The sequence below is a fragment of the Physeter macrocephalus genome, chromosome 5 (assembly GCF_002837175.3).
Source record: "Physeter macrocephalus isolate SW-GA chromosome 5, ASM283717v5, whole genome shotgun sequence".
NCBI classification, from domain to species: Eukaryota; Metazoa; Chordata; class Mammalia; order Artiodactyla; family Physeteridae; genus Physeter; species Physeter macrocephalus.
The window spans coordinates 84,165,621-84,192,848 of NC_041218.1; the positions used below are offsets into that span (position 1 = coordinate 84,165,621).

Consider the following 27,228-nt stretch of genomic DNA (forward strand, 5'->3'; position numbering starts at 1 on the left):
ACATGACCCTCTCCACAATATGGCAGTTTACTTCAAGGCCTACAGGATAGCCTTCTGTTACTTTCAGCCTTTGACCTCTGCACCCTCTTCCATTTATTTATTAAGAATTTTTTTCAAAGGTATTAAAATTTTATAAGCCAACTTTACCCAAGATTCTGCACTGGGAATGAATGTCAAAAGGACTTGTTCAGAAATCATATCCTTTAGCACTTCCATATAATTTCTTTCTCCTTAACACAGAGTTGTGAAAGGTAAAAATAACAGTGTTTTGTTTTCCTGGGAAAATAGTATATCTTTATTTGGGAAAATGATTGAAAAATAACTGGTCAGTTTTTGCCTCCACACTGTGATTTGATGCAGAAGGCTCTGCACCTGCTTTTAAAGAGCTCACCTGATTAGGTCAGGCCCACCCAAGGAAGTCTTCCTTTAATTAATTTCAAGTCAACTGACTGGGAACTTTAACTACATCTACAAAATCTCTTCACTTTTGTTGTACAACAGAAGCTAATTACAGGAGTGGCTCTCCCATTATATTCACAAGTTCTACCCGCACTCAAGTGGAGGTGATTACAGAGTGTACATCAGTGGATAGGAATCTTAGGGGTGTATTAGAATTCTGTATACCACACACATATTTACCTGCACTAGTTGTAACAGAATATCGATTGTCACTTTTTATTTGTATCATCTGATTCTTCGGTGAGCTTTCTGGTTTTCTCCCAGTCCCAATTGCTTGAATTCATTCTGAGTTTTCAATATGTTTGAAGAAAAGAATAGAGTTTATGATTGTGTCACTTGTCTTCTCTAAAGTTGAAGGGGAATTTTAAAACTCTTTTTTTTATTATATAATAACTGTATAAGAAGGCTATAATTGCTACCATTTATTTAACATCTACAGAAAGGTGCTTTCCATCTACTGTCAATAATCCTTATTTCAATTCTACAAAATGACTGTGATTAGGTAGGCCAGTGAGAAAGGTGTGCAAAGACATGATGGGTGAAGCAGCACGGCAATATTCAAGACATAATTATGTTGATATGGGTAGGGATGGGGTAAAGACAGAGAAATGGAAGAAGATAAGAAAAATAAGATTGATGTGAGGCAGATGAAGTAGGATCCAAGAGTAGCCCATCCAGTTGCCATGAGAAACAATGAAAAATTAAGCAGGGAGAGTGGTCTTATCTGATTTGTCATCTAGAACACTAGCTTCCAAATCGGTGTCTATGAAACCCAGGGGAACACAAAGACTGTCCTAGGGGTTTATGGGCATGGATAGGTTTAAGAGCTCAAATTCCAGCTCCTAGTTTTCTCTATGAATTCTTCCCCAAAGTCTTCTGCTTGTGATGCATGTGTTCCCAAGGAGTCAGTCAAGTTCAACTTCCTCCCTGCCCATTGACAACTGCCCTTTGCTACTTTATTGAAAAGAGGCAAACTGCTAATCCTTCCTGAATATTAATGTGGTGCACTGTCCTGGGGTGTAAAAACCCTGGGGACACTAAACAAAGAGACCTTTGAAAATACTATATATTAATGCTGTTTATCATTTACGTTCTGCTAATGATTGTATAACTCTATCCATAACATATATATATATATTTGTGTGTTTGTGGCTGTGCGTGTGTTTAGTACAGTGTGCATTTATCTCTTAGAATTTTGTGGTCACAAGAAATTTTTAAAAAATTTAAGTATACAGAAATCTTTCAGGAAAGTATGATAGGTGAGGAATAAAAGACTCTCCAACATAAAATAACATACATTATACTATAATAACATTCTGTGGGTGAAGTGGAATGGAAAAATGATTCAAGGAGAAAAAGAACTTGATAATGTACATTTTATCCAGAAAAAGATATAGGTATCAAATCACTGTGGTATTTAGAGTCCATTAAATCCATTTAGAAGAGCGATATAAAAATCTTCAATTTAAAACTATCGATAGTTAAAACATGCTAGAAATCACATCTTTTGCAGCTATTTAAACTTAGCATAAAAAATGTAGATGTCAACTTAAAAACAAGAGAGGGAATATAAATATTTTTTCAAAATTATTTTAGTAACAGGAGCAAAAACAAAAACAAATTAAAAAAACCAGCAAGATTTGAAGACTACTGATCCAGAAGAATTACTATGTATTCTGGGTAATTAGCATGGAGAGGGCTGAGCAAGGAGGCAGGTGCATCTGATAAGAGTCGATTTTAACAGGCAAGTAAGAAATAAAGAGAATGTGAACTAAGGCAGTAAGCAGTAATAATAACAATGTGAAGGAGGATGTGAGCAATATTAAAGAGTTAGAATGTCCCATATATATTGATGAATTGGATAATGTGGGAAATGAGAGGGAAAAGGTAAAGTCTAATATTCTTCCTAAGTTATTGGGTAGATGATACATATTTAAGAGAGGTATAAATTTGAGGAGAAAGCTAATAAGTTTGGTTCTGCTTATATTGAGATGCAGGTGCTTCATGTCTGTGCTCAAAGCACATCTAAGTTCAGTCTTCCCTGAAGGTCATGCAGTCGTAAGTGAATAGTGATAGCAGAAGCCTTGGACATAGTAGCAATCCCAGGAAGCACAGAGAGAGCATAAAGAGGAGTTTTTGCCCCTTTTCTGTAGAATTCATTAAATAAATATTTGTTGAGTAGCTCTTATACGTCACATGCTTTCCTAGTTGCTGGGAACTTTCCTAGAAGTGAACAAAACAGGCCAAGATCTATGATAAAATTAAAATTTCAGAATTTTAGCATGAACTAGTAAAGTAAAAGCTGACATTGCCTTGACACTGGGCTATTTACACCAGATCCAAGGTTTTGAATACTGCTCTCAATTCCTTTTATTTGTTAAAAAGCTGAATGAACTACAAATTTATTCCTGTCACTTTGCTTCCAACTTTCAGTCTTACAATTAGTATAACACTGAAAGTGAAGGATGAACATTGCTCATCACCTGACAAATGTGTAGCAGGGTATTCTGGGACAGGCCTTCTCTGTCCTCCTTCACACCATGTTCTTCGGAAGGTGGTGTCTACCTAAATGGAAGCAGCCCACACATATCCTGGCTGTGTAACTTTTAACAGACTTCCAAGAATATGAAATTTTAAGACACTGCAAACATATAGCAAGATTGGAAGTCCCATGCAGTGCTTAAGTGAAGTACTGATTTTTTTATGGTTTTCCCCTATAATAATAACTTTGTATTCTGAATAAGAGTTTGTTCTATACATTAGTTCACTTCTTTTCAGAGAGAAATAATATTTGTTGGGACTAATTGTGCTTTTCTGAAGTGAACTTTAGTAGCTCTTTGGCAACTGAAAAGCGAACTTGCGGTTGATGTCCGTTATCTTGTGGTTGATGTCCCTTAGCTATCCCATTGAGTATTTAAATCAGTTGGACTGAAGATATCTTTACACATTATTGAGAACCCCAAATTGTCTGCATGGGTTACACGAATCAATATCTATTGTACTGGAAATTAAAACATAAATTAAAAAACATGTAATTCATTAAAAATAATAAGCTCATTGGATGTTAATAAATATAACATTTTAAAAGAAAAATAACTATTATTTTCAGAAAAATAGGGAGGACAATGACATTGTTTTAGATTTTTTGTAAATTTCTCTAATGTTACCTTGATTAGAAGACGATAGCTGAGTGTCTCATATTTGATTCTGCATTCAGTCTTTTGGGATATCATACATCAAGTGCAACTGGAAATTCCACTGTAAAAAGGACAAGTGACATCTTAGCATTGTTATGAAAACACTTTTGACCTCCTAGATCCCTGAAAAGATCTCTGGAACCCCAGGTATCCCTCTGAGAACAACTTTCTTGCTACATGTCATATGTGTAAGGCTGATGTCCCATTAAAGTACACCTACTAGGATACACCTGTTGGCTGTTCCAATTGTTCCCCACCTTTTACCACCAGCAACTTGCCTGGTTGGAGACTTTTATCGTTTATTATCTTTTTCTCTGATTTTCTTCATTTATCCTATAGGATGGTCTAATCTGCCTTTTCCAAGCTCTCTTTTGCATGATTGGTACCACCATTTACATAGTTTAAAATCCAAAAGCCTAGAATAATCCTAAGCATGCTCTTTCCTTCACTCCTCACATTTAATACATCATTAAGTCCTGTCAAGTTTATTTTCTATGTATCTACCAAATCTCCATTTCACTTCATCACTGTCTCCTTTATCCAGGACAGCATTATTTTTCATCTTGAATATTTGGGTGGCCTTCTGAGTGGAGCTATATCCACGTTCACCAGCTTTCCCCTCCAATCCCTTCTCCACACTGCAAACAGGATGACATTTTTAAAAGATGTGATACATCATTCCCTATGCCTAGCATATCACACACAAACACAACAGTTTAAAACTCTTCAATCATTTCCTTTGATCTTAGGACACAGACAAAACAAAACCATCCTTTACTCCTCCACCCCTATCTTTAGCCTCATATACATGTCTCTCCATGCTCTCAGTTCCAGCCAGAATAGTTTTCTCCCTATACCTCATATTTTCCATATTCTCATTATAGTTCCTTCACCCCTGCCATCTCCTCTCCCCTGAAAAATTTTCTCTTCCTTCCTCTCCTAGGTGACAGCTACCCATTATTCAAATTTCAAGTCAGTTATCATTTCTTCATTTGACTTCCCTGACTGGGTCAAATTCCTTATTGTATATTTATAGCAACATAAACCTCTCCTTCCATGTACTTCTCAGAATTTGGGTTTTACATTTATTTTTGAAGTTATTTGGTTAATAGCTGTCTCTATCAAAATCTGTAAGCTCCAACAGAGTAAGGACCAGGTCATTTTTGTATTCCACAGAGTTACCACATTGCCTTGCACGTGACAGGAGTTCAACAAGTCTTTGTTGAATGAACGACGGTTACCTTCCTGCTCAGTGGTAGTTTTCATTTTCTTTTAGTGTCCCCTGGAATTTCTTCTATGCTTCTTGATTTTCATATGAAAACTTGGCTTTTCCCAAACATTGCCAACCAGGAAGATTTGCTTCATACCTTCTTCCCATCACCTCAACTCATTGTCAGTTTTCATGCTTCCATGAGCCAGTTTTTTTCCTTTGTTGCTTGATGTCTTGATGGCTTTTCCTTCAACAAAATAAACAAATCTTGTCATATTTTACCTTATTTTTCACTTCCTCTTTCTTTTCCTTCTTATTTTTTAAATTTCTAGATATGTAAGTGTCCACAGCCATTTTATACTTTTAAGAGCTTTACTGAGGTATAATTGATATTTAAAAACATCACATATTTAATGTACACAGTTTGATAGGTTTGAACATACGCATACACCCATGAATCCATCTCCACAATCAAAGATAATAACCATATTCATCACCTGCAAACGTTTCCTCCTGCCCCCTCTTGCCTTTGTGTGTGTGTGTGGTAAGAATACAACTCTCTTAACAACTGTTTAGTATACAACACAGTATTGCTAACTATGGGTACCATGTACAACATAGTATAGTAGATCTACTATACATAGTAGATCTCTAAAGCTTATTCATCTCGCATAACTGAAACTTTATTACCTGTTGAACAACTCTCCACTGCAGAAGTGTGCCCGAGGCAGATCTTTGATAGTTAAGATTTCTATCAAAATTATCATTGTGGACTGAATTGTGCTCCCCACCACCCACAATTCATATGTTGAATTCTAAGCACTGAATGCATTTGGAGATAGGGCTTTTAGGAGATCATAAAGGATAATGAAGTATAATGGCGGGACCCTAATCCAATGGGATTTGTGGTCTTAAAAGTAGAGGATGAGAGTGATCTCTCTCTTTCCCTACCATATGAGGACATAGCAAAAAGGTATGTCTATACCTACATCTACAAGCCAGGAAGAGAACTCTCACCAGAAACCATTGGCTGCCACCTTAATCTTGGACTTTACAGCTCCCAGAATTATGAGAAAATATATTACTGTTGTTTAAGTCACCCAGTCTTATTTTGTTACGGTAGCTTAGGAAGATATGGTGCCATTGGTACTACATAAAAAGAATCCTTCCTCCTAGTAACTAGTGTACGCTGGCATCATTTTAAAGGAAGATGTAACCTTTTAAACTTCATTGTCTTTGTGTGTTGGGAAAATAATTTTAGCAAATTATTTTCTTTCTTAAAGAAAGCTGATTATTTCTCTAAATTTTATTAATTCATCCAAGGCCAGAACAGAGATTCATAGAAATATAATCCTCTTATTGTATTCTGTGTCAGGAAAAAACAACGCTATCAATATCCTTTCTCAAGGGAAAGATCTTGTATTGGAGGTCTTTTCCTCGTCATCTTCTAAGGAGTAAGAGTATAGGATTGAAGACCTTTCATGAAAGTCTTGTATTTTGAGTATTTTATACCAGAAAAGTCTTGGATAAAGTCCAGAGAAAAGTTTCAGACAGGAATTCCAGGTCCACATGGAAAGAAAACGTGCAAGCAATTTTAGGTTTGTGCTTTGGAGGTCTTTATACTATTTTCCCACGTCAATTTTAAAACAAGAAGCTCTTTAAATTTACATTGAGCCTGATCTTGCCCTTTGCGGCCCAAAGAGCACAAGTCTGTTGACGGGAGAGTAGCTTTACACACTGTTCCAAATATCCAGGGACCATCATAAAGTAAATCCTATATTTCAGTTGCTCTTCAGTAGCTGGGAATAAGAAGTGGGTTGGGTTGAATTATTCCAAGAATAATCAGGTACTTGTCCAATGGCCTAAGAAGCAACTTGTTCTTAACTACAGGCAAAAGAATAACAATAGCTTGTCACCACTAAGAAATCCAGGTTTTTTGGAGGGTTAAGGGGACAGTACTTATTACTTATTTACTTATTTACTTATTGTCCATGTAAAGCTTACGGATCCCTAGGTGTGGTTTTCTGTAATATACATTTGCACTCACATTCTCCAATTGCCATTCACGGACCTCTGTCAGGGCCTTGTGGCCTCTCCGCAAGGATTTGGCTAGTCTTTCACAGAGAAAAAGGTTTGATTTATTATATGTTGTCTTGTTGTGTTGACCTCTTTCTGTTGGGGGGCAAGAGGGTTTTCCCAACAATTACATAACAGTTAATGTTCATTCTCTCAACAAATCTATTCAAACTTTAAAGTTCTCTACCAAATAGTAGAGCAATCAGATCATAGCAGGTCCACACCAGCAAAGTGAAATTAATGTTCCAAGGGGCAACCATTATATTTGATCATGTTCTAACAGGACAGTGAAAAATTTCAATAGCAAATGTTGTTTTCCTTAAAGCATTTCCAAATAGAAAACTTTGTGTCAGTCATGAAAGAAAAACATTCCTTCACTCATGGGCCACTGAGGATCATATAAATATCTTTTCATCTGCTTCCAAAGGGTGACCACCACTGACACCCCTGGCAAAATGTTTTATTTGCGAGGAACTCTCAGAAGAGTTCCTGGCATTTTCAGTGTGAGCTTCGTAGACATACTTGCAAAAACATTTATGGATGTGGGGATGCAGTATTTTAAAAACATATTGCTTTGGCTAAACTTGATAATCTTCAGCTGATATTGGGGATGTTTCTGTGTTTCTTTAACTCTTCACTAGACCACTGGAGACTCTTCAGAGCCTTCCCTTATTCAGGTCTCATGTTTAAGTATTAAGTCCAAAGGAATAGCTTTCCCAACATTTAATAGCCCTTTCCCAATCAATTGGCATGAAACATTTGTTTTGTTTTTGCACCAAATTTTGATGTTTATATAGTGGGACAGCTGAAGGAGTCTATTTTATTGTGGTTCAGGAATAATTCCTTTTGTTCGAATCATAAGTATTCATGCAGGCAACAAAGATCAGACATTTATATCACAGTTAAATGGTCTATGGACAAATCATTCATCATGGTCCCCATCAGATAATATTTATTAAACAGCTGCATGAAGTCGCAAAATAACTCTTACTAATTGATGAAAACTGTAGTTACCTTGTTGTACTAATACATCTTTTTTTGCCTATATTATTTATTCTATACATTACCACCAGAATTATGTAGCTTTTGTTTATGGGGTTACTTTTATCAGCTGAATGTGAAATGGGATAAATACAGATGCACTAACTTCAGAGGGTACTTTTTAAATAAAGAAAAATACTATGTGAATACTGCTAGTTTGTAGTTAAAATCAAAATAAATATTTCCACTGAATTAAAACACAACAATAAGTAACATTGTCAAGTTGTTTCAGTTATATATTTCAAAGTTACAGATGCTTATTAAAATGAGACAAAAATAATAATATTATTTAGATTCTTTACATCTTGATAGGGCCTGACTTAGTCAGCTCAGGCTGCTATAACAGAATACCATAGACAGGGTGGAGTCTAAACAACAGAAATGTATTTCACATAGATCTGGAGGCTGGGAAGTCCAAGATCAAGGTGATAGCAGGTTTGGTACCTGGAGAGAGCCTGATTCCTGGTTCACAGATGGTTCACACTTTGCCCTGTGTCCTCATGTGGTAGAAGGAGCAAGGGAGCTCTGCAGGGTCTCTTTTATAAGGGTACTAATCGCATTTATGAAGGCTTTGCCCTTACAACCTAAACATTTACCAAAGGGTCCAACTCCTAATACCATAACATGGGGATTAGGATTTCAACATATGAATTTGAGGAAGACACAAACATTCAGTTTATAGCAAGACCTAATGAAAATTTGTATTTATTCTGTACAATATTGTATCTTATTAATGTGCAGTAATTCTTTGTATTCTGTAATTTTTGTAATTGCAAAAGGTTCTAGTTTCCACCTCCAAATTAGAATCTGTTAAATAATCCAAATTATTTAATCCAAATCCAAAATTTTGGTTTTCAGTCTAACCATTTTAACTTACATTGTCTTTTAGTGAATATTTAGTGACCCCCTTAAAATAAGTTTATATCGTAAGTTTTAAAATATAATAATGAAAGTTTAGAAAAAAGTCTATGACATAATTGTTCAAATGAGGATTTTATAATAGCTACTTTTAAAGTGAAAGATTCTTTAATTAAATCTTGCTGGGAACCTCTGCAGTTGAGGTGCAAAGTTAGTACAACAATTCAGGTCTCTGAACTTGACACTGAAATTTTAGTGTATCAATCAGCACTGAAATATTTTCCTCAGTATTCTTATATAGGTACTCTTTCCTCTGACCTAGGGTTTTTGTAATATAGATATTTCTTTTCACAGGGACTCCTAAAATTTGAAAACTTTACCCTCAAATTAGAAAAATTTTTATCTTCTACTAGCTTTTAAATTTTATCATTCCTCTTTTTTCATTATTTAGGTTGATGTCTGGAAAATCATACTAGAGTCCAAGGAGCTCAGTGTGTTAATCTCTGATGGGCTTAGTCTTGAACTAGGTACTTAGTGAGATGTGATAGGCCCATATCTAGCCAAAGGTGGCCCTGGTTGACTCATCAAGACTGGATCCTTTGGTTACAAGTTCACAGTGCCAAAATAATACTGAGAAGAATGGATCAGTAATACACGAATAAAACAAAATACACACAAATAACTAAGAAAGTAAGAGAGCTGTAGTACCCAAGTCAGGCAATGAAATCTGTGAGATTAGTGGAAGTGCTTTTGCTCTGGCTGCCCTAACTCTAACTTTCCTCCCATTGGCAGTATTCTGAGTCCTAACTGAGGTCACAAGTTTGCTGCCCAGGAGCTTGTACCCAAGAAATGGGGGAATCAAAACTTTTCTTCTTAAAATGTTAAGCTAATGAACTGACAGATTCCTGGGGACATTCGTTTTGTCTTCTTTCACATCATAGTTTTATAATTAGAATGATATATGTCAGTACAAGCTTGACCTTTTACCTGTTTTAGAGTTGTCACCCTTTAAAGACTTCCCACACATACTCAGTTTCCTCAAATCATGTAACAATCAACTCAAATCATCAGAAAAATAGCTTAGTAGCATTTGTTTTAATGAAATATAGTTCTAACCCTCAGAACCTATGAAATCCATCTTATTTTCTATTTCATCAAAGAACTTCAGGTAATATTAAAATCGTAATGAACTTGGTTAAACAGCACCAACTTCTTCTATACAAGTCATTTCTCTCAGTCCAAAATTTTTGTTCTTCCTAAATCAATATGTATTACCAATATCAATACATATAAATTCTCTAAGCCATCAGCTCTCAATGACCATTCTATAGGTCAATCTCTGGACATTTTCTCATGTCCATTTGAATTTCCTTTTAATTTAGGATATTTCTGAGCTGCATTTCTATTCCCTAAAGTAGATACATAAGAAATAAAAACACATTTTAAGATGAGCTGAAGAAGAGATTTTTTTAAAAAAGAAGAGTTATTAAAAGGGAAATTTTTGGAAATCTGTATATAAAACATTCTAGGGATTGGGATGGTCATTAATTAATCCTCCTTTTTTTTACACAAAACTTCACAGAAGAACTCCAAACTTAGGCTCTACTTAGTTTGCATGGAACTCAATGAAATAAAGCATTCAGCCACCTAAGGTAGTAATTATTTGTAAGAAAGAAAGAAATTTAAAATAAAGTTAAAGAGCCACTTTAAAATAATTTACACCATTAAATATGGAACACTATTATAGACATCCCTAGCCTCTGAAGGCATGTCTAATTCTAACCTCTCCTTTGGAGAAATGATGCACTGAATTCCAGAATGGATGAATCAAAGACATTTATTCAATTCTTAAACTATCCTAGAGGGTGTCAACTTGAGTTTTATGCAGAGGCACCTTGAATAACCATTTAGGTTATAAAGGTAACTGGGAAGTTTACATGGAAACAAACATTTTCATGAATGTTTTGAGAAGGTATATGAATTTTAGTTACTCCAGAATGTTTTGAGTTATATTTTATGCAAGTGAGTAAACCTTAAGACAAAAGACGGAGTTCAAGTTGTGGTAAATTTAATTTTGTACTTCAAAAATTTTCTTACTGAGATTTTCAGGATCTTCATGAAGTATGGTAAAGCACTGCAGTTGGACTAGGAAAAAGGCAACAAAGTAAATCTGCCTAGAAGCAAGTAATATTTCTTAAATGCCAACAAGTTGATTAAGAAGAAAAATGTAACATATCAGCTTAAAATATATTTATTATTTTAGAGGAAAACCACGGTTAATACCATTACCAACTTTGTAACTATTTAAATAAACTAATTTTAGGAGTAACTGTATAGTCATTTCAGAAATACTGTATATTTGGCATGTATAAGTTATAGTGACATATGGAAGTAAAATGCCTTTAAAGAATTTTTCAGGAATAAACTAATTTAGTGTTTGAATGAAAAGAACTGGAATGGAGATAGTAATAGTGACAAACTGATTTTTAAAAAATAACTCTGTTCTCTAGACTAGCGTTCATTTTCTTTTTCTTACTTTTTTAATGGCCAAACTTAGGGCACAGTGCTAAAATTTCCCTACTTGGTCACTATATTATTCGTAGATGTTTTCCAATTTCAAAAGTAAGAAAAGTGATTTTAAAAAAACATATATGCAATACTTAAACATTAATAGAGAGATTTTACACCTATTGTTAATAATGCGTAGATAGATCCAGGAAATTTAAATAGTATTAAATGATGCTTTTTAAAACAGGTCTAGATAAAGTCAAGCCAGAATGTTCTTTTTATAAGCAGGGAAATTCCATGGTTGAGTCCACCATGTTAATTCCTCCTTTCGTTTGAGTGAGACAGTAGTAATGATAAATTGAATTTTTATTCCATTCAATTATTATAAAAATTATGTGACAGAAAACCCTGAAAATAAAATGCAAGTGAACTCTAAGAGGTAGATGACAGATGGAAATATTTTATTTAAATTTATATTTCTTTTTACCAATAGCTCACAGTACTATGAATGACACGGATGTCCCTATGGAAACAACTGAATGCATTCAAGGTCAAGGAGAAGGTTACCGGGGCATCATCAATACCATTTGGAATGGAATTCCCTGTCAGCGTTGGGATTCCCAGTATCCTCACCAGCATGACATAACTCCTGAAAATTTCAAGTGCAAGTGAGTAAATTAGAGAAATATAAATTTCAGTAGGCCCTGGGGGAAATGAGGCAGAGTGGTTGCTTTTTACTAATTTCTGTGTTAGTGATCCTTAAACTTTAGTGTGCCTAGGGAAAATTCAGCAATGAAAAGGCAGATACATCCACCCAGAGACTTTGATTGCTCAGGTCTGAAATTTGGACTTCAAATAATACATTTTAACAAGCACTCTTGGTGATTCTGAATCAGATGGTTGATGTACCATCCATGCTTTGGGAAACACATCCCTAGGTTTCTGATCACAGCTTTGCTCTTGCAGGTCTATTTAATAAACCAATTAGTGGTAATGATAACCAGGCAAGTTTCAAACTAGTGCCTTCTTAAATTTTCAGATTAACTTTAGGGGAAATTACAAGGCACACCTTGATTTCAATCAACATTGTAAACTGATGAGTTTTCAGCCTTGAAAAAAATTATTTTTAAAATTTTGAATGAGTGATTTTTATTGTTTCTAAATTTTCTTTAAAAAGTGGGGAAATAAAACAGCTGTTTAGAAGAACCAAGCCGAAGAAACTGCCCTTGAATATCAATTACATAGTTGTTATGTTCTTCTCCATGGCTGCTTTTCTTCACCACTTGACTTTTGTTAGACAGACAGCCACAATGCCATGTGTTTTTAAATTGCCCGCCTTGTTATTAGGAACATAAAATGATTGCTTTTAAAATTTATAACACACGTGTCATTCATAGTGGCTTTGCAGCCACTATGCAGCACCTATAAATAATATATATTGCCTTTATGTAACTGGCTTTTAATAAGAGAGCTTAACATTTCAAGATGGAGAACTATGAACATTAGTTGGCCCATCCACTGGAGAGGGGATACAGTCTATGGTTTTTTATTTTATTTTTAGATTTTTAAAGCCAATTCAGAGTTCTTTGCTTAGACAGTAAATATTCACCTGTTATGTTTTTAAAATTATTTTATAATAACAGATTTATAGTTGCCACTCTGGGGTTTATTTCCTTCATTTTCTTCACAGCAATTCACTCTCTATTTTTGACCCATGTGTTTCATACCTCAGAAATAAACATAAAAGTAGAGGGAGAAAAGAAAATGAGAAACGAATAGTTAAGGGAGACAAAGGAGACAGTGTCAGCGCTATACACACTTTTTGTCAACTTCTAAAGACTGGTAATACTCAAGTTAGAGATTGTGTATGTGTAAATACCCAAATGAACCTCATCTGTAAGAAAAAAGATAATAATTATAGAAATTGAATCCACACATTTCACAATTAAAAATGATCAAAAGTTTAGCTGCTACGTGTTATTGGAATTTAAGCCATTCTTCCTTAATTGGTTATTTGGTCAAGGTAACCAAACATAAATGTCAAAAAAACAAAAAGTGAGCTGTGTTATAAAACTGATAAAATCTGACTCAACATTTTACTCAGAGTATTGATGCATTTACTGTTTGTGGGCCAGCAGAGAATGGAATACGGGTCGAGTATCTCTGGTTGTACTAAACACGATTTGCCCCAAAACTGAGACTCCTTACAAATGACGATCTTTAAAACACTATTTGTAGGGCAGGAATAGAGACGTAGACGTAGAGAACGGACATGTGGACACGGGGTGGGAAGGGGAGGGTGGGACAAATTGGGAGATTAGGTTTGACATAAATACACTATCATGTGTAAAATAGATAGCTAGTGGGAATCTGCTGTAGAGCACAGGGAGCTCAGCTCGGTGCTCTGTGATGACCTAGATGGGGGAGGGGGAGGGAGGGAGGGAGGTCCAAGGGGGAGGGGATATAGGTATACATATAGCTGATTCACTTCATTATACAGCAGAAACTAACACAACATTGTAAAGCAATTTTACTCCAATCAAAACAAAACAAAACAAAACAAAAACACTATAACTGAACAATACTGCCTGTGGTGAATGTACATGAATCATAATCATTAATTCGCTTTAATAATTGTAAACACTTCTTTCTTCAAGTGAAGGGAAAGAACTTAGAAAAAATATTTGAGCAAACCTTGACTCTCATTCCTGCTTAATCTAGATTAATGAGGTGTTCTAGATATAGATTATAAAAGCAGGCCTAAACTAAGATTTTTGATAGCCTCAGATCTCTGTTTAATTATGTTGCCTTAAATTAACAACTCGAAATAATTTAACTAAGCAATTATTCATCTAAAATTGCGAATTTGCATACACTTTATGTAAAATTCAATGCACGTATTTTGTACTGACAGTTTTTTTAAACATGAGTATAAATTGGTTAGAAGAAAGAAAAGATTTTCATCTTTCCAGTTAATAATTTTATAAGAAGGGTAAAGGCTTGAATATAGGTTATAAATAAGAATATTTGCTATACAATAGCCTTAGCTATTGGCATTCACTGTTCTTACAACCTTAAATAACAGTTGTGTCAGGACCTATTTTGGCTAGATAAACTCTTACCTGTTGATTTTATAACCAAACTCAAGCTTCTTCTTTAAAAACTTTTCAGTTTCTAATGGTCAATTTGGATAGTAATAAAAGTGTAGTATTTTTAATTGGGCCTAAATGAAATAAATAATGTACCTTTCAATAGACTGAATATTAATTTTGTTAAATTATTAGCAGGGATTTACGAAAAGAAAGTACATGCTTTCTTCAAATTAGAGAGCATTATCGGGAGAGCAAATCCTAAATTCCACATTTTATTTAACAGGAGACTTGCATTAAGGTAAAATCCCTTTACATACAGATAATATTAGTTAGACTTTTTCCTTATTGTGAACGCTAAACGTCTAAATATATCATTGGTAAAATAAAGGAAGTACATGTATTACATTGACAACTTTTTCTACAGTTAGGTTATCTATATTGTATTTAGGATTTAATTTTACAGAAATATAAAATTGCATGTTGTAATCTCTAAATCAAGAAAGAACTACATTGGAATTAAAAGAAATCTATGTAGTGAATTAAATAAATCAAAGAAATACAGAAATTAAAGAAGAAATATCTCTCATGTGTTTTGTGGCAAATGTTTGAATAGGTGGAACTTCATTTTTAAACAAGAGAAATTAAAGACTATTAATTATAATAGCCTTTCTTCTGTAAAGAGAACATGTTTCTACATTATATACAGTCCATGAAAAAGTAATAACAGACTAGTTTTTAAAAATTGTAACAGTTGAGAGTCCACGTCTTGAAAATGAGTGAGAAGAATGAAGTGGTACTATTTCTCTCATTCACGAAGCAGTAGTGTTTGTGTGAAACTCCAGGTCTGTGGAAGAAAAAGAATTCTGACATCTGACAGCATTTATTTCAGTAATGTGGGCAGTGTCAGTTGTGTGTACTGAATTCTAAACTGTTATAACTATCCTAAATCTAAAAGGTAGGGCTCTATTTATAGAATGCATACATCCTAGGATCCTAGAAATGTAATAACACTGACTTCACCATTGTAAGAAACCCTGGCAATTTACATTAACATGTTTATTCTCAATAGGGACCTAAGAGAAAATTATTGCCGAAATCCAGATGGGGCTGAGTCACCGTGGTGTTTTACCACTGATCCAAACATCCGAGTTGGCTACTGCTCCCAAATTCCAAAATGTGATGTGTCAAGTGGACAAGGTAATAGCTGACATTTTGCAGTGTGGGCATGATTAAATTCAGTGGAAATGCCTAAATGGAGTACACATTACAGCAGAAGACTTATTTCTTGTTGCACTGTTAGCAAACAGAATCACCAAGCCTGAAGTTGGATTTCTTTTATATATTAATTTGTTCAATATCCCTTTATTTATTTGAATGTATACTACTGCCAGGGACAGTTTTAGGCACTGTGTATATACCAGTAAACAAAACAAAATTCTCTGACCCCACTGAACTAACGTCCAGCAAATAAAAACAAGCAAAATTAAAATGTAGGTGGGGATAGTAAGTTAGTTTGTGTAAGTGCTAGAGAGATAAATGTCCCAGAGTTAGAGGGAGGAGGATGTTGCTATTTTATCTGTTAATGGTCTGAGAAGATCTTACATATTAAGGTAACATTTAAGGAGGACCTGAAATAAGTCAGGGAGCAGCATGTGCCAAGTGCACATACTTGTAAAGAGCATTCTAGGCAGAGGAAACTGCAAATGAAAATGACATGAGATGGGAGAGTGCTTGAAAAGTTAAAAGAAAGAAACAGCGCATCATTGTGGCTGGTACAGAATGAGCAAGGTAGAGAGTAGCAGGAGATGAGGTTAGAGAGCAACTGGGCTAAAATTCCATAGGCCTAGTAGAAACTGGAAGGATTTACACTTCTATTCTGAAAGAGGAGAGACTCTGTTGCAGGATTCTGAGACGGGAACTAAATGATCTGTCTGACTTAAATTTTAACTGGATGACTCTGGCCGCATTATGAAAAATAGCCAGAACTCCTGACAAAGGGCCAACACAGGGGAATCAACTGAATGATTGCTTCAGTAATTTAGGCAAGAGACGAGAGTGATGTGGACTGGGGTGTTAGTAGTAGAAATGATATGTAACAGTGGGATTTGGGATAAATCACCATTGTGCTTAGAAACATAGAGACCATTGAAAACAATTGTTTCAGGGAGCAGTGGTTGAGAAAAGTCACATTGAAATAGGTTTAAAAAATCATTTGTCAAAAATTAATAATAATGGGCTCTGGGCATTTATTGGTATATAATGAATTAGGAGTTATGATTTTTAAATAATCACATTCTTTCACATAAATTTAATTATGATGGTCATGGCCATGGTCAGTCCTAAATCATTCTAAAAAGTCCAAGCCAAATTTAAAACTATATCATGGATTTATTGCCCTGTACATACTTCTTCCATCCCCTGACTTTCCTCAGTGCCATTTTTTGTGAACAACTCTGAAAACAGTTGTAGAGGGAAGAAGAGATGAGTCCCTTTTCAATCAATTTCACTCTTCTTGGGCAGACTTTAAAGGTCAGCTGGAAATCAAGTTGAAACCAATGATTAAGGAAGGTTTGGTACCAGCTGGATCTTCTTTGTCCCTGCCTTAGTCATTTAAACAATTACTGATAATTTCTGAGTGATAGAGGCAAGTGAGAACAATTTTTTTACAAGCTTCTGATGTGTATTAAGATGCTTTTATGTACATATATATCACTTATCAAAGATCAGGTAATAGAATATGAGGATTTTGGGTTTTGAAAGTTAAGCTGATGTTATTGCTTATATAATAGAGCTGCACATTAATAGATGAAGAAATTAGCTTTATGGAATTTAAATAACTTGCCTGAACCCTCAAATTAGTACAACTGTGAGTCACTCTAATTCTCCTTAAAATAACCTTTCCATTACTCCATGCTTTTTCCTTTTCATTAATACTTTAACAATATACTATATTCCTTTTCTTTAACAATATATTATACCTGATATATGCAACAATGTGCTAGGCTCTGTGGGGCAATTTGAAAATGAATAAGTCCTACTTAAGAGACACTGTTAGCCAATTCAACATACAGCTGTGAAATTTTAACAGACAGTTATGGCATTGTATAATACTGCCAAGCTAGTAGTGTGGATTGTTACATATTTGATGTGTATGCATGCAGGCACACACACACACACACACACACACACACACACACACACACACACACACAAGGATGTCGCTCTTATCCTTCTCTATATATCAGGAAATATAAATTCCACAAATAGGTTGATGAGTTAAAAACTTTTGCTCAAATCTTGCAAAATCTGATTTAACATATATATAAAAGCTCTTGCAGTTGGATATTAAATAACTCTGTTAAAAAAAAGAAAACTGAAATTGCAGAATTTCTTTAAAAATGCTGACAAAACACCGTGTATTATACTATATAAGGTACATTTAAGGCAGGAAACAAAACACAATTCACAGCTTTAAATATTTATATCAATATTATACATAATGAAGACAGGGGAATGAAATTTCCCACTCAAAGAGGTGGAGGAAAAAGTAAACCAAAAGCAACACATGAAAGGAAACAAGTAAGATAAAAGCAGACATTAATAAGGTAAAGAAAAGAAAACAGTAGAACTAATGAATAAAGCCAAATGATGATTCTTTGAAAAAATTAACAAAATAGACAACCACCAGATAACTGACTCAAGAGAGGAAAAATATATAAAAGAATAATTATGAAGGCAGAAATAACCAGTGAAACAGGAAAACATGAGATTATTTTATACAACCTCATGTAAAAACTGAAAATGAAAGTAAAATGGGTAATATACTAGGAGAATTCAAGTTATTTGAATTGACCCTGATAGAGAAAGAAAACTTAGACTCATTCCTATAGAAGAAACATGGAAATTTACTAATAAAGTATTCCACCACAAACACATCATGCCTAGATGCATTCATAGACCAGGTGATCTCAATGCTATGTAAATTGCCCTGTAGCTTAACCAATGCAGTAAAATTTCCAAATTATTTTTATGATGGAATTATAATATTGAAACCTAAACATGATGAAGGTATCACAGAAGAAAACTATAGACTTATATCATTTGTAAATATTAATAGAAAAATCTTAAATGAAATTTGAGTGAACAGTTCAATAAGAAATTAAGTAAATAATACATAATGATTGAGTGGAGTTTAGTCTGAGAACAAAAATGGTTCAGTTTTAGAAACCCATTAATATAATTCACCTTAGATGTAAGAAAAACAACCATATAACAAATCTTAACAGATTTTGAAATTACTGTGACAAAATTCATGCATTCTTCATAAAAGTACTCAAGAATTTGTGGAATACACACATACCCATATATCCACTCATATATATATATATATATATGTATGTATACATAGTATATACATATAGATATATAGATGTAGATGTAATCTCAGTCATAAATAAATATTAATAGAAAAATCTTAAATGAAATTTGAGTGAACAGTTCAATAAGAAATTAAGTAAATAATACATAATGATTGAGTGGAGTTTAGTCTGAGAACAAAAATGGTTCAGTTTTAGAAACCCATTAATATAATTCACCTTAGATGTAAGAAAAACAACCATATAACAAATCTTAACAGATTTTGAAATTACTGTGACAAAATTCATGCATTCTTCATAAAAGTACTCAAGAATTTGTGGAATACACACATACCCATATATCCACTCATATATATATATATATATGTATGTATACATAGTATATACATATAGATATATAGATGTAGATGTAATCTCAGTCATAAAACCACCACTTACTTGATGGGAAAACATTAGAGGTATTCTTACTAAGGTCAAAAAGAAAACAAGAATGTCTAGCATCTCCTTTACTATTTAATATTGTAAATATAAGTTAACATTATATTTCTCTTTAACATTGCATTGTCGATATTATTTTATACAATAAGATAAGAAGGCATATTTATTGATTGGGTAAAAAGGCAAAAGATCTTTGTGAAAATGATATAATAGTAATATACTTGGAAATCTGAATTCAAATAATAAAAAAATCACTAAGGTAGCAGGATACACAATTAATATACAAATATTAATAGCATTCATATATGGTTTTGAAAATCTAATTAAAGAGAAAACTACATCTATAATAGGAAACAAAACTGAGGAAAACTTAGGAATAAACTTAGGAAAGTTGTGCAAATCTATGTAATTAAATTTTAAATTACTACTGAAAGCCCGAAATTGTACTTTAACATGTAGAAAAACATCCCTTGTTCTTGATGTGAGAACTCAAGATCATAAATACATCAATTCCACCTAAGCTAATTTGTAAATTTAATGTGATATTTTCTGATATCAAACAAATTCATTCTAAATTTTTCCTAGGAGAATAAACATGTAACTATACTAAGGAAAACCTTGAAAAAGAAGTGTGATTAGAGGTAAATAACCCTATCAGATGTTAAAATATTTTTTAAAGAGTTTATAATTAAAAGAATGTAGTTCTAGCACATGAATAAATTGACAGAACATAGAATCCAAAAACAGACTCCTTACTGAGATTATATTTAAAATGTGGCATTATATGCCACTGGGTAACAATAAACTTTTAAAATATAATAATGGATCAATAAAGTACCGTTGGGAAAAATAATAAAATTAAATCCATGCCTTGCACCATACCCGAAAATAAACTCCACATGGATAAGAGATGTAGTGTAAAAAGGGATACCATATATATACTAGAAGTAAACTTGGAAAAATGCCTTTATAACGTAGATGTGGCAATATGCTTTTAATTAACACTAAAAATCTAAAGGCAATAAAAGAAAAAAATAATAAGCTACATCAAAAACTTGCCATGGCAAAAAACATAAACAAACCCATCATATTTAAATTCAAAAGACAAATTTGGAAATGTCTTAAAATGTCTATCACAGATAAAGATAAATATTTTTAATATATAAAAACTGTGAAAGTGAAAAGTATAGGACCAAAAAATTTAATAATGGACAAAATACATGAACAGAAAGATTTCTTTAGAGAAAAATATTAAAATTCCCTTAAATACATGAAAATTATGCTTAAATTCACATGTAACAAGAAAAAAACTAAAATATAAGTATTGAGATTTTTCATAATATGAGACTTTTATTTCTCACATATAAATTCACAAAAATTCAAAAGCTTGACAACACTATCTTTTGGCAAAGCTGTATGGGGAAATGAACTCTCATGCTTTGCTCTTGGGAGTGCAAGATGATAAAATCCTTATGGAACAGAATATTACAATAATTAAATTACATATGCATTCACCTTTTGGACCAATAATGCACTATTTGAATATACAGCTCCAATAATATACAAAAACATATGCACGAGTTTTTTATTGCAGCATTTTCTGTGCTAGCAAAACAACCCAAATCTACTCTGGTGAAGTCACACAATGGAATACTGCAAATTTGCAGAAAGAATGATAAAACTTTTCATGAACTAATATGAAGTGATTTTCAGGTATATTATTAATTTTAAAAAAAGCAAAGCACTAAAATATATATTTGGTACTCTATTAGTAATAAAAAAGGGATTTGCTACTAGTAATAAAGAATGGGATATAATAATACATATAATTATATATTTATATTACATATGTATATATATATGTGTGTGTGTGTGTGTGTGTGTGTATACATCTTTGCCAAAAAGGTAAAAAAAGAAAGAAGAAACACAAGAGCCATAAACAAGAAACTAATGAAATTGGTTACTTGTAACGGTGGGTAGTAGTGGGTAGAAATATGACACAGAAGCAAGAGGGAAAATGAGAACACTCTGAATACACACTTTCATATAGTTTAGACTATCAACCAATATTAATGTTTTAAATGTTCAAAAAGTAATCTCAAGAAAGATGGAAAAAAACACAGAAATGTGCCTATCTGTATATCAAATAGATACCATTACTACAGAATTTGGGAAAAATTTCTGACTATATGTAACCTCACTGGAATACATTTAAAGTTAGATAACTTTAAACACCTTTTGAACTTTAAAGTGTAATTTTGCTGTATTAGGATATAGCAGCTTTAACATTATTTTGTGTGCATTGGAGAATTCAGAAAATGAGCAAACATACTGATGTTACCTAGAATCATGGTTCTCACTATGGGAGAAGAAATACACCAATGAAGAGGAGACAAGGAAGAACTCTGGTGCTAGATTGGAGTTAGAGGGATCAGTTACTCATGAACACACACACACACACACACACACACACACACACACACACACACATGCACACACGTCCCAGCTCTATCAAATGACAGGGACTAGAAACAATGGTACCAAATAGCAATGAGCACACATGGCACCCACGTCTTCTCCTTACCTTTCATCACTAACATAAACAATGGCTCTTTGGTGAAATTGAAGATTCCAGGCCTGGGGCAAGAAAAACATAAAGTGAAGCTGGAATATCTTATGCCATCAAGTTAATAAGTGCTCAAAATTTATGTCTTCCTCTCAAAAACCCATAATCCAGATCTAATCATGAGGAAAACATCAGACAAACCCAACTGATGGACATTTTACAAAATACTAGTTCTCCTTAAAACTGTCAGGATCATCAAAAAAGAAAGTCTGAGAAAACTGTTACATCTAGAAGAGCCTTAAAAATCATGACAGTTAAATGTAATGTGGTATCATGTGGGATCCTAGGACACAAAAAAGTACACTAGGTAAAAACTAAGAATTTAAACAAAATATAGTTTTCAGTTAGTAATAATGCATCAGTATGGTAAATAGTTGTGAGAAATCTATCATACTAATATAAGACAGTAAAAGTAGGGGAAACTATGTGGTATATTAGAATTTTCTGTACCAACTTACAACTTTTCTGCAAATTAAAAACTATTCTAAAATAAAAAGTTTACTAAGAAAAAAAATACCTAGCTCATATTCAAATAAAACGGTGGTAGTGGTAAGGGGGATCTCTTTCTCTAATACAGAAAACACAGGTGTAAAATAAAAAATGTATCAAAGAGCAGTACCAATATACCGCATTGCACAATTTCTTTCTTCAGTAAGAAATTATCTGAAGAATTTACTACCTAACAGCCAAAGGTTTAACCTTTCCTAATGTAGAAAAAAATAGCACTGTCAGAGGAAAATATTTTACTTGAAATATTCTGCATATGTACAAGAATTGGATTTTACAAATTTATGCTTTCTGAAAACAATTTTATTGTATATGGTAATGACTGCTATATTATCTGTATCAAATCCTATCCTATTTGAGTTTTTATATCTAAGTTCAAATTTATGGATACCAAAACATGACTATTGAATATATTATTATATTTCTTTTTTACTAAATTAACTAACTCCTGGACAAATTATTATTCATTAAAAAATTTTATTAGAATTTGTACCTATTATTTATTCTAATCACATAGCATATTTAAAACCAATGATAATACACTATGGCTTACCAACTTTAAACCAGAGAATAATCTTAATGTTAATGTATGTTTGTAGATAATATTTTATAGTTAAAACTACAGTTTTTATTCATATAAAAATCAGAATTGTTAAATAGTTACTATTAAAATATGCAGGATTATTTCAAAATATGGAATAGTGTTTCCTTTCAAATGTAGAACTGCAACTTACATATTTGAAAGAACTTAACTTCTTTTTATTATTTTTTAAAATTCCAAATACGGACACTTCTATAAATGTTTAATAATAGAACACAAACTGCTCAGCTGAAAAAAAGTGAAAAATAAAACCACATGGGAAATGATAAAAGGCACAGGAGCCATTTTAACATGGCTTCCATTGGCTAAAGATGGAACAATTTGAGCATCAAAAGAACAACAGGAATAGATAAGATGTCATGCTGAATAAAGTGAGAATCCATGAGTCCATATTTACATTACTACTTCTACTAGTAGACTACTACTACCACTGCTACTACTACTACTAGTAGTAGTACTACTTAAATGGAAGGAGTAGAGGAGAAGGAAAAACTTTCATTTACAGAAGAATAACAAGAAAGAAAGAAAAGTAGGAAATAAAAAAATTATTTTAAAACCAGCAGAGTAATAACTGATGCATGCAAAATTAATTAAAGTATGCCTAAGCCATTTTGTGAAAATTTGTTTGGGAATAGGATGTAGTCAGCCTCAAAGGCCTCAATTTTTTTTTTTTTTCTTATATATGAAGAGAAGTTTTTCCTTTATACCACTTAACCAAGTTATCAAACTCATCAGCAATAATTGAACAAACTGACATCATGTGTCACATGAAATAATTCTGAAAAAAGGACAAAAAATCACCTAGGCAATATTTCTGTATTTAACTTGATTTCATTCATGAGAAACTAATCAGGCAAAATGAAATTAAAGAGCATTTGTGAAACAGCTGGCTTGGATGACTCAGAATGTCAATCTCACGAAAGACAAAAATCAAAACACAACAAATGTGACTGGTGTACGAGTGCTCATTATATCATTCTTGTGACTTTCCTGTGGAGTAAAATTTTTCAGTAGAAAATATTGGAAAATATATACGTCACTCACAAAATTCTCATTTCTTTGGTGTCCCTAAGAGTCACTCATTTAATTTTTTCTTTGATTTTTTTGGAATTTGTAATTTGATACATAAACTTTCATTTTAATGAAGAAGAAATTTGACTAAAAAAAAGATATTTTATGAGAGATAGTTAAGTGTCTTTGCTTTGTACAGATTTCAGTGCTTTGTTTTAATTTTTATGCTGATTTTCATGAATTCATATGCTTGTAAAAGAAGTCTTTGTCCTATACTCCCTAGTATTCATTAGTCTTCTTTCCATATATTTTATGTTTAGATTGTTATCGTGGGAATGGCAAAAACTATATGGGCAATTTATCCAAAACACGATCTGGACTAACATGTTCGATGTGGGACAAGAACATGGAAGATTTACATCGGTATGTAAATTTCTTTCTTTCAAGATATAGTATGTAGTGATAACAGCAGATAGGTGTATTGAGGTACACTGGTATTTCTTTCTATTCATTTATATATTATAGTAAGCTAATAAAAACATTAGATTGACGGTTCTGTGCAACTCAATTTAACATTTTCTCTCTATGTGGCAAACTTAAATAAACAATTCAAAGCAGTACGTATTTATTGAGCATTTACTATGTGTTCTGCTGTGTAACAGGTGCCTCGGGAACATTAACAAAAAGTGGACATACATTTGGGCTCCACCTTTAAGCATGATATGGTCATACGGAGAAAACAATTACACAACTGGATAAGACATTGTATAATGAAATGCCAAATCTAGTGTTTCAAATAGTACATTATAGGATTATATTCTCATAATTATTTAATTATTAATATTAGTCTATAAAATTGATGTGACCATCTTCATGCATATACACACCTTAAAATTCCACTTAACTACTAAAAACTTACTGAGACACGTTTCCTTGTATAGCTTTATTCTGATACACACGATTTTTCTATAATTAAAGCAATGGATATATAATTGAAAAAAATCTATATATTTCAGAGAATTAGAGATTTTGACATTGGACATATTCACAACAAAAGCAGTTATCTTCCACTTGACCCCAGCAGTAGTGCTAGTGTGTTTGAAATTACAAAAGACGTATGAGACATAGTTGCAACATAGAACAGAGTTTTATTAAATATCCTGGAATATATACAGCAGGATTAAAAGAAAAATGGTAGTGTCATTTAATAAAGTATCGACAACATGGTTGCTTTCTGTGAGTTGTTATCTCATTTGACCATCATAATCCTATATGGAAGATATTTCTATTTGTGAATAAGAATTTAAGGATCCAGAGAAGCTGAGTCATTTTGCTCCTGGCTCCACTTTAGCTTTAAAGTTCTTATTCTCTTTCAAAATTTACTCACTAGTGGATGATAGTTTTTCGACTAATTTACTTCACAAACAAATAGTGATAGTTCTAAAGCAGTGTTCTCTAACATAAATATGCAATTGACATATGTAATCACATTTGTACTTTTTAGGTTTTCCAGTAGCCATACTTACAGAGTAAAATTAAACAGGCAAATTTTAAAAATAATGTTTTTATTAATCCAATATTTCTAAAGCTTTTCATTTCAATTTGTATTCAACATAAAAATTATTAATGAGCTATTTTACATTTTATATTAAAGCTACAAAATATGTTGTATATTTATAATTATAGCACCTTTCAATTTGGATGAGCCACATACTAGCTCTTCTGCAGTTCCCCTGGCTAGTAACTACTGTATTGGACACTGTAGCTCTAGGACTTCAAAGTTAAGCAGAATTCTGCCATCATGTATCTCACTCTAGTATGGAATGGCAGAAAACAGCAAATGCCAATGCCATATTAGAAAATCCACGAAAAAAGCATATCTTATGTTATGGGACTGCAAACAAGTGACACCCACACTTAAATGGTCAGGAAGTTTTCCTATAGGAAGGGATGTTAGTTGGGACATACGTAATAAGTAGGAGTTGGTCAAAGGAAGTGTAGGAGGAAAAGTACATCAGGCAAAAGAAATAACTTGTCCAAAAGCCCCCAAATGGAAGTGTATAAAAATCAGAAATAACTTTAATAAGGTTGAAACAGTATAATTTGGTTAATGTCCACAGAGAAGAAATTCTCCAGTGGCAAAACCATACAGGACCCTATAAGCTGTGTTAAGAAATTTGAAGAAAAACGAAACGAAATTGAGTTATTTGTAGTGAGGTGGATGGACCTAGAGTCTGTCATACAGAGTGAAGTAAGTCAGAAAGAGAAAAACAAATACCGTATGCTAACACATATATATAGGGTGGATAGCTAGTGGGAAGCAGCCGCATAGCACAGGGAGATCAGCTCGGTGCTTTGCGACCACCTAGAGGGGTGGGATAGGGAGGGTGGGAGGGAGGGCGATGCAAGAGGTAAGAGATATGGGAACATATGTATATGTATAACTGATTCACTTTGTTAGAAAGCAGAAACTAACACACCATTCGAAAGCAATTATACTCCAATAAAGATGTTAAAAAAAAAAGAAATTTGAGTTTTATCCTAAGCATTAAAGGAATTCATTCAAAAATTTTAAGCAAGAATTGGCATGATTAAAATTAATGCTGATTTCAACACTGATATTTTTAAAAGCATTTTTAGAAATACGGTGGAGTGGATCTAGCTCTTCACGGACTTGTGAAAGACAATTGTAACCAACTCTGCCTTCAGTGATTCCATATTAGAAGCTTGACAGTTTTATGGTGGAAGGAGTTACAGTTACACTACAGAAATATGCAAGGACAACAAATAAAGACCCCCTCCCCCCATACACACTTCAGAGTGCTAGTTGTTAAACATTTACCAGCATACCACTGGAAATACGTCGCATATTTATTCAGGGATGCAATGGTTATAACTCAATTCATTGAGTTTAGGTTTGCCTTTGGAAATAGTTAAAAGTCATTTGGAAACAACTTGTAGGATATTGATGAATGATTAAGTTGCATGGTACCATTTTAGTTTAAGAACAAACTATGACTGAGTAAAGAGGTAATACTGTGTGGTGGTTTTGAACACTGACTCTGGAAAGAGCAGTGTGTTCAAACACTTGTTCTACAGCTTAAAAACCATGTGACCCTAGAAAAATGAATTGTCCTCTGTGGATTTCAATTTCGTCAAATACAAAATTGCATAATCTTTGAGCCTGTCTCATCAGGTTGGTCTAAGGGCATATATGTAAGTCATCTG

General features: G+C 33.2%; 1 protein-coding gene across 1 annotated transcript in view; it reads left to right on the forward strand.

Moving 5' to 3' along the window:
* HGF (hepatocyte growth factor) overlaps positions 1-27,228 on the forward strand; it is an 80,385-nt gene that overhangs the window by 38,410 nt on the left and 14,747 nt on the right. Inside the window, exons 8-10 of the mRNA XM_024115960.2 lie at positions 11,843-12,017; positions 15,511-15,638; positions 24,321-24,423. Of these exons, the coding sequence (XP_023971728.1) occupies positions 11,843-12,017; positions 15,511-15,638; positions 24,321-24,423 (406 nt within the window). The remainder of the gene's footprint in view (positions 1-11,842; positions 12,018-15,510; positions 15,639-24,320; positions 24,424-27,228) is intronic.